The 8,384-nt window shown below is 53.4% G+C and overlaps 1 protein-coding gene across 1 annotated transcript in view; it reads right to left on the bottom strand.

Moving 5' to 3' along the window:
- Window positions 1–27: 27 nt before the first annotated feature.
- The window catches only part of LOC148091727 (protein Daple-like), a 78,422-nt gene continuing 70,065 nt past the window's right edge, over window positions 28–8,384 (bottom strand). Inside the window, 7 exon segments of the mRNA XM_087823785.1 lie at window positions 28–120; window positions 335–458; window positions 1,572–1,658; window positions 2,362–2,555; window positions 4,810–4,920; window positions 5,630–5,740; window positions 6,409–6,531. Of these exon segments, the coding sequence (XP_087679911.1) occupies window positions 28–120; window positions 335–458; window positions 1,572–1,658; window positions 2,362–2,555; window positions 4,810–4,920; window positions 5,630–5,740; window positions 6,409–6,531 (843 nt within the window).

Raw genomic sequence — 8,384 nt, 5'->3', positions numbered from 1 at the left:
ACCTCCAGAGTGGCATCAGGTAGTGCTTCAGGCAAGGCCAGGCCAGGGCGAGGCCTCTCGCTGGCACACAAGCAGGTCTTTCTTCTGGCTCCAGAGTGCCCTGAAGCTCTGCAGGTGGATCTGGAGCAGGAGAAAGAGACAGATTCAACCACATGCCTCCCTTTGCTGTGCCTTCCCAGAGACAGGAGAAATGCCACTGCCTTTAAGGGAACTCCGGCCCATGAGCCTCCTCTCCCAGGTTATTATCCCAGACTGGGGTCCCCTCACCTTGTGGCATTGCCTCAGTGGGCTCTAGACGCTCCAGCTCTACCCAAAGGAGGTGAGTGTGGCCCACCTCTTGTGAGGCAGAGAGGCGGACCTGCACCAGGGCCTGCTTCAGCTCCAACCAGGGGCAGCTGAGGGCCTGGCCGAAGCCCTGCACCTGGTCTGGGCAGGTTCCCATCATGGAAGTGATGGCCCTGGGGAGAGTCAGGTGGGCAGTAGAGTTAGAGTCCTGGTCTTTCCTTGCTCACTGCCTTCCCATGGCACCCTTTTTTGTGACTGAGTCACTGTGCATGCCCCTTCCCATCCAGGGGCCAGCCCATGACACCCCCGACCCCTGTGTGGCTATCCTGGGAGTAGCAGGCGTGATGATCCAGCAGGTTTAACACGGAGTTTGTGTGAGTCTCTCCCTCCCACTGACATCTCTGCTGAAGACCCTGTACACTGCCCAGCCCAGCCCTCCGTGCCCCTGGGCATCTGGCTGAGGACTGAGACTGGCATGTGAGCAGCCTGCGCACCACAGTCCTGTTCTGAGCCTGGCCATGGCCGTCAGGAGAGATGCATGTGGAGGGGGCAGGCAGAGCGGGACGGGACTGTGTTGGGTTTGGGACCTTGTCCCTCCCCAGTTTGGGGACAGTGTACAGGATTGACACAGTCTATGTAAACCACTGACTTCCAAAATGACACTTATGTTTCTTCCTTTTACATTAAAGGGTATTGTGAAACCCTCACTATGGAGACCCCAGATTCCACAAAGGGGCAAACGCCTGGAGACCCCGGACTGGAGAAAGGCTATCACCAGGCAGGAAACTGAGCAGATGACTTGGAACAGAGCCAATCCATGTGGCCTGTGGAAAGCTGCCAGGTGAGTCAAAGTCCCCAGGAGGCAATTGCCAATGAGGGAACTCTGTGATTGCCTTTGGACAGCTTGACCTCGGATTGGTATAAATGTAAATGAGTGAGATATCCCTTGGCCAGGCTGGGAGCAAGCACAGCTTTTGTTTTGACCCTGGTGATGGTGGTCAGGAGAGATGACTGTGGAGCGGGGCAGGAACAGCACAGTGGGAGTGCAGTGGGGTTGGGATTCTAGCGGACAAGTCAACCCAGCCTCCCCTTTGGTTTTGCGAGGGCAGGGACCCCATCCACAGTCCTCTTTGACTCCTCTCCTCCTGCAGAGAAGCCACCAGAGCTCAGGCCTCTCTTGGGAATTAGCACATGTGTAAGATCAAGGCTCTGCCAGGCTCTCCCAACCCACAGTGCCCACTCTGCTGACACAGGAGGCTCTCTCTCTGGATGCAAAGGCCACTCACTTTTTGATTTGGTTCTGCGGTGTGTTCTCCTGGTCGATATAAGGAGGCATGCCTCCAGATGTGGAGAAAACTTGGATGGCATCAGACCTGATGGATGGTGGACAGGACCTGCGAATGATATGCAATGTGACTGTCTGACTCCCTGACTAGAACTGAGGCCCAGGGATTGTAAATGAACTCCAACCAGAACCATCCCAGATACCTGACTGGGCCTGGGCCCCACTGCTATCTATCCCCAGAGGTCCCTAATCTGGTTACACCAAGGACCAGGACTGGGACCAGCTAGGTGAAATCTCAAACTGCTTGACAGGCTGTTTTCCCTGTGCTTTTCCAAACTCAGATGCCACAGGCTGCTGATGGGAGAGTCAGGGGACTATTCATGGGACAGAGAGAAATAATTGACACAAACAATCGCAGCATGTCCAGCAGCCCTTTCTGCAGAGCCAGGCAGCAGGTAAGGCCAGCCATGGCTTGTCCTCACGGTAGTCCCTACAAGAACCCTATGAGATTTCTCCTCTACCACCCCACTTGTCAGAGGAACAAACTGAGGCTTAGACAGATGTGGTGATATTTTCAGGATACACAGCTAACAGTGGAGAAAGGCTATCACCAGGCAGGAATCTGAGAAGATGACTCGGGAAGGAGCCAACCCATGTGGCCGGTGAAAAGCTGCCAGGGGATTCAAAGTCCTCCTGAAACAATTGACAATCAAGTAACGCTGTGATTGTGTTGGACAGCACTCAAGTGGTCTTTGAGTCACCAGTGTGCACAAGAGGGGGCGTGTGCTCACCTAGTAAACAGCTCATCCAGGACCTGCTGGGCTCTGGAGAAGGCCGGGTGCATGGGCATGAAGCTGCAGATGTGGGGGATGTTTCCAGCGGGGAAAGCTGGTACCATGGACGCCGCCACCTTCTCCAGGCAGCCTTCCTGGAGGGCCCGCATCCTGCAGGCCTCACGTAGGTTAAAAGTTAACTCAGCCACATACTGGGTGGGACAAGAAGGGACATTCAGTCAGTGGCACCACCGTGAATCCCAGGAGGATTCTGGAGCCCACCCAGGAAGTCCCTGCCCCTCAGGGGTGTGTGCAAGGGGAGGGACAGCAGTGCCCAGGCTGAATGGGGTTCTAGGTTTTCAAAGTACCATTTAAAGCCCTGGCCTGGCAGCTCAGTTGGTTAGAGCATTGTCCCAATATGCCAAGGTTGCAGGTTCAATCTCCAGTCAGGGCACATACAAGAATCAACCAACAAATGCATAAATAAGTGGAACAACAAATCAGTTTTTCTCTCTCTCTCAAATCAAAAAATAAAAATTTTTGGAAAAAAAATAAAATTATCATTTAAGTTTGGTGGGTGGAGGGGGGATGTTCATACAATTGTTAACATTCTGGGCATGTTTTCTTTTTTTAGCTGAGGAGCATCAGACTTCCTTGTATTAATAGTCCATATGAAGAGAGCATTGTCCCCGTGAGTCCTCAAGAAACATCCCCATTATAGAGATGAGAACACAGAGGCTTAGGGATGTCAAATGTCTGCTCAAGGTCATGCAGGTGAGAACTGAGAACTGTCCAGAGCTAGGGCTGCATGACTTTCCCTCTCAGCTACCTGGCACTTCCCTGCTCCTGACATGGATGGAAAGGGTCTGGGAACCTTGTCCCTCCCCAGTTTTGGACAGTGTACAGGGTAGACATAGCCTATGAAAAGCACTGACCTCAAAAAAGACACTTATGTTTGTTCCTTTTACACTAAAGGGCGTTGTGAGACCCTCACTATGGAGCCCCCAGATTCTGCAAAGGGGCAAATGCCTGGAGACCCCAGACTGGAGGAAGCGGATCACCAGGCAGGAATCTGAGCGGGTGACTCAGGACGGAGCAAACCCAGGCGGCCTGCGCAAAGCTGCCAGGTGAGCCAAAGTCCCCGGGAGGCAACTGCCAATGGGGAACACTGCGATGGGCTTGGACAACTTGACATCGGATAGGTAAAACCTTCCGTGAGTGAGAAACCCCCAGGCTAGGCCGGGAGCAAGGCGGCGGCCACCATCAGAGACTGCTGTTGTCAATCTCACGGCTACAGCCTTTTTCATTTGGAATCTGGCTGCAGATCTTAACATTTTACATGTGAGCCCTGGCTGGTGCGCTCAGTGGTTGGAGCTCCAGCCAAAGGGTTGTGGGTTCAAATCCCAATAAAGGGCACGTATCTAGGTTACAAGTTCGATCCCTGGCCCTGGTCAGGGCATGTGTGGGAGGCAACCAATCGATGTGTCTCTCTCACATTGATGTTTCTCCCTCTCTCTCTCGCTCCCTCCCTTCCACTCTAAAAATCAATGAAATAAATATATTCGGTGACGATTAACAAAAAAAATTTATATGTCCATGTCCTTCCACCAGCAGGGGGGTCTGTCTCCAGCGGGAGATACTACACATTGTGGCCTGAATTGTGTCCCCCAAATTCCATGACTTTGGAACCCTTGGAACTTCAGAATGTGCCTGTATGTGAGCACATAGTTAAGGTTAAGTAGGTTCAGTGGTGTGGGTCTTAATCCAATATGACCAGTGTCCTTAGAAGAGGAGGGGGGGACACATGGAAGCACAGAGGGGAGTCCATGTGACAGAGAGAGAAGACGGCCAGTTACAAGCTGGGGAGAGACCCCTCAGGAGAAACAGCCCTGCTGATGTCCTCAGCCCTAACTTCTAGCCTCTACAATTGTGAGAAAATGAATGTCTGTTCACACCACCCAGTGTGGTCCTGTGTCCTGGCAGCCCGAGCACCTAGCACAGTCCACAGGGACACACTGAAGTGTTCCCGGCAGCACTGCCGACCTGGCAGCTGAACTGAATTAGGGCGATGTCCACAGCACTGAAAGGCTGCATCGCTGTGACAAATGACCTCTGTGACTGGACAAGGTCAGCAAGGACAGTGGAGCTGACTGCTCCAAGGAATATTGGGGCGGGTAGTTTATACAACACAGTCAGCAAAATGCAAATGCGCTCATGGTCTACTGTGAAGTGAAACAATATACTGTTTTCTCTAATATTCCTACAAATGCGTGAGGAGTGTCTTTCTAGCCTCCCGCGTAGCTGGAGGGAGGAGTGGAGGTCCGGATTCCTTTGCATGGGACTGTGGACACTCTAGGGAGAGCCCTTGGAGGGCCCCGGGGAGCCCCCAGATTTGAGTCTGGGTTCTGGGCACTGCCAGGTCATCTCGGGGTTGTGGGTACCGAGACCCTGGAGGCCAGCTCTCACCTCAGTCCGGCACTGGATGGTGTCTGTGGCCTGATGCACCTTCCCCTGGTCTAGGGAGGTGGAGTAGTTGAACCCACTGACCAGCTCTTGGACAATGTCCTTGTTGGAGCCCTACAGAGACAGCGCCCAGCACCGGGCCAGGAGGCATCAGGAACCCTCCACCCCCTCTGTGGCTCTATCTCAGGGCAGCCCTGGCAACCTGATACAGTCCATTAGGACACAGTGAGGATGCTCCCCTCAGCCCTGCTGAACTAGCAGCACCGTTGAACCATGTCACAGTCAACAGCCCCGAAAGGCTGGGTCAGAGGAAAACTACGTCCTTTACGGGGTGATGGGGAGATGAGTGAGGCCACGCTCCAGACCAGCTGGCCTACAAAGCTTTGCTGAGCTCTGGGAGATGACAAGTTGCAGAGAAAGGTATCCAATACTTTGATCCTCCCATCTTTTTGACAAACCACCCAGTCAAGTGTGATGATGTGTGAGGCTCAGAGAAGGTCTCCAAGAACAGTGGAGCTGACTGCTCCCCAGGATACCCAGGCAGGGAGTTCAAACAAGAAAACAGCAAATGTAAATGTGCTCGTGGCCTCCTGGCAAGTGAAACGACAGATTTTCTCTCTTAATATTTCTACAAGTATGTGAGGAGTGATTTTTTAGTCTCCTGGGTAGCTGGTGGGATTCCTTTGTCATGGGACTGTGGACACTGGAGTGGGAAAGCCCTGGGAGAGACCTGGGGGAGTCCCTAGATATGAGTCTGGGTTCTTGGCCCTCCCCAGTCATTTTGGGGTCCTGGGTAAGGAGACCACCCTGGGCCAGCTCTCACCTCAGACCAGCGCTGGATGGGGTTTTCAGCCAGGTGCACCTGCATCCTGACCCGGTAGGTGGCGTAGTGGGGCCCTTGGACCAGCACCTCAATGATGTCCTCCTGGGAGCTCTGCAAAGACCAAGCAGGGTACTGAGCCAGGAGGCATCAGGAACCCTCCACCCCGCCTGCGGTTTTATCTTATGAGGGGCCTAGCAAACTAGCATGCTGTCAATTAGCACACAGTGAGGATGTCCCCAGCAGCCCTGCTGAGCTAGCAGCACAACTGAACCATGTCACAGTCCAACCACAGTGAAAGGCTGGGTCACTGAATAAAACTTGCTCCTTTATGGGAATAGAGGGCGGTGAGTGAGGCCACAGCTCCTGACCTGACTCCTACACTGGTTGGCCATGCTCTCTGAGAGGACAAGTGGCAAAGAAATGTATCCAGTACCTTCATCCCTTCCCATTTATTTAAAACCACCCAGTCAAGTGTGATGATGTGTGCGTCTCGGAGAAGGTCTCCAAGGACAGTCGAGCTGACTGCTCCTCAGGATCCCTGGGGCAGAGAGTTAAACAATGAAAGGAGCAAAATGCAAGGACAGCAAGAATATTTTCTACACTATTCCAGCAGATACATCAAGACTGGATTTCTACCCTACCAGGGACCTGGTCGGGAGGGCTGGAGGTACAGATGTCTTTGGGAGTGGGTCTTTGAAAATACTGAGGCCCCTGATTTGAGCCTGGGTTCTGGTCCCACCCCAGGCACCTGGGGGCCCTGGGTGTGGGCCACCTCTCACCTCAGACCGGCACTGGCACTGGAACTGGACGCTTTTCCTGGCCTGGTGCCCTTGCACCTGGTACCGGTTGATGGCATAAGTGAACCCGTCAGCCAGCTCCTCTGTGACACCCTCCTTGGAGCTCTGCAAAGACAGGGCCCAGTCCTGGGCCAGGAGCGTCAGAGGCCTCCCTGGGCACTGTCAGTGGGGGAGATGGACCACAAATGCTACTCCCCAGATCAGGCACAGAGGGGCATCTGCAGAGACCTCCAGGCAGGGAGGGAACAGGATGACCCCTGGAGGACTCCTGAGTAACAAGTAGGTAAAGGAGCTTGGTCCCCAGCCCTCAGCTTCTCTTCCTGTCAGCCATGACCTGGGACATGAACATGACAGTCCCTCGAGGCTTCTGACACCTAACAACCTGCTCCTGCCCAGGATGAGCACCACTTACCACCCCCGACACACACACACACATACCCAGGATGAGGGGTAAGATGTGTGGGGCCCCCCCAGGTGGGATCCCAGTTGGGACCTGGCTTGGATGGGCCTGCCCTGGGCTGCCCCTGGCTACCTGAGGGTGCCTCGGGCCAGAGGGCGAGGAGTGTCTGCTGTGGCCCTTGCGCCGATTTCTACAGAAAGAGAAACATCTCTCACTCTGGGCTTTTTTGTGCCCAGAGCCTCGGAAGCAAGCGTAGCAACAGAGAGACATCCTAGTCTCCTGACCGACTCCAGTCAAGTGAGCAGGAAAGGCGGTTTTCTCTAGAATGTGGGTACCCGGTTACCGGAGTTCTAATTTCTATTGGGGATCTGTCACCAAGGAAGTGAGGTCACCCCTCAAGGTTCCGTGACCTGGGCCCCTTCCTCCAATCAGAGCCACCCAGAGCCCCTCTGGGCTTCTGCCAGCTCACCCTCCTTGCCAGGTCCTGTCCACACCTGCACCCCAGCCCTCCCACAGCTCCCTGGGGATGGGCCAGGGCCCTGCTGGGAGGGGAAAGCTGAGCTCACAGCTCCTTTCCCCCCAGTTCCGTGTCCTGGGGAAGCCTCTGTGCTCTCAGGGCCTCCCCAGTCTCCCAACCCATGCAATGAGGATGACGCTAAACACCATTTCCCAAGGACACCATCAGGTGTGGATGACACAATGTCCCTAACACCTGGCCTCCCATGAACCTGCTGCACAGTGTAGAGGTGGAAGAGGGACAAGAATGTGGGGGACGTGGCAGGGAACCTCCTGCAAATCAGGCCTGGGTCCAGCGTGTGGTCTTGGGGAAGTCAGTGCCCACTTTGGCCTCACTTTCAAGTTTGCACCTTTAAGAGGCTGAAATGACAGGAAATTCAGGTACTGTCATTCACTGGCCTAAAACCTTCCAGATCTCTCTCTCTCTTGCTAACCCTCACCTGAGGATATTTTTTGAATTGATTTTCTAGAGCGAAGCGAGGGAGGGGAGACAGAGACAGAGAGACAGATATGTGAAAGAGACACATAGATCAGTTGCCTCCCACAAGGACCAAACTGGGGCCTGGAGTTGCTGGGGACAAAGCTGCAACCCAGGTACGTGCCCTTGACTGGGAATCAAACCCGAAGGATCCTTTGGTGAGAGGCCCCACACTCTAACCATTGAGCAACACTGGCCAGGGCTAGATCTTTAGATTGTCAGCTCATTTAATTTCAGAAATATATGCAGAGAGAAATTAAAATAGATTCACTCCAAGAGAGGAATGCTTTAACTATGAATTTTGTACAAGAGACCTTTAATAGTGTTTCCCTCCCTACAAGTGAATTTCTATTGCAATTAAAATAAAATAAATTTTAAAGCATCCATTCTCATAGACTTAATGTATTAGTAGCCAGAAGTGAATGACAAAAGTAAAATTCTCCGAACATTATAAATAGAAGTTAGCAGGAAATACAAAGAACAGATTACATCTGGGGCGGGTGAAGCAGAGCCTGAGGGGCAAATATGGCCCCAGCCTGGTTCTGATGGCCTGTGGGTCAAGAA

Source organism: Miniopterus natalensis, chromosome 13 (genome assembly GCF_054644295.1).
Source record: "Miniopterus natalensis isolate mMinNat1 chromosome 13, mMinNat1.hap1, whole genome shotgun sequence".
Lineage (NCBI taxonomy): Eukaryota > Metazoa > Chordata > Mammalia > Chiroptera > Miniopteridae > Miniopterus > Miniopterus natalensis.
The sequence above is the reverse complement of the archived record's forward strand: the minus strand, read 5'-3'. Positions and strand labels throughout refer to the sequence as shown.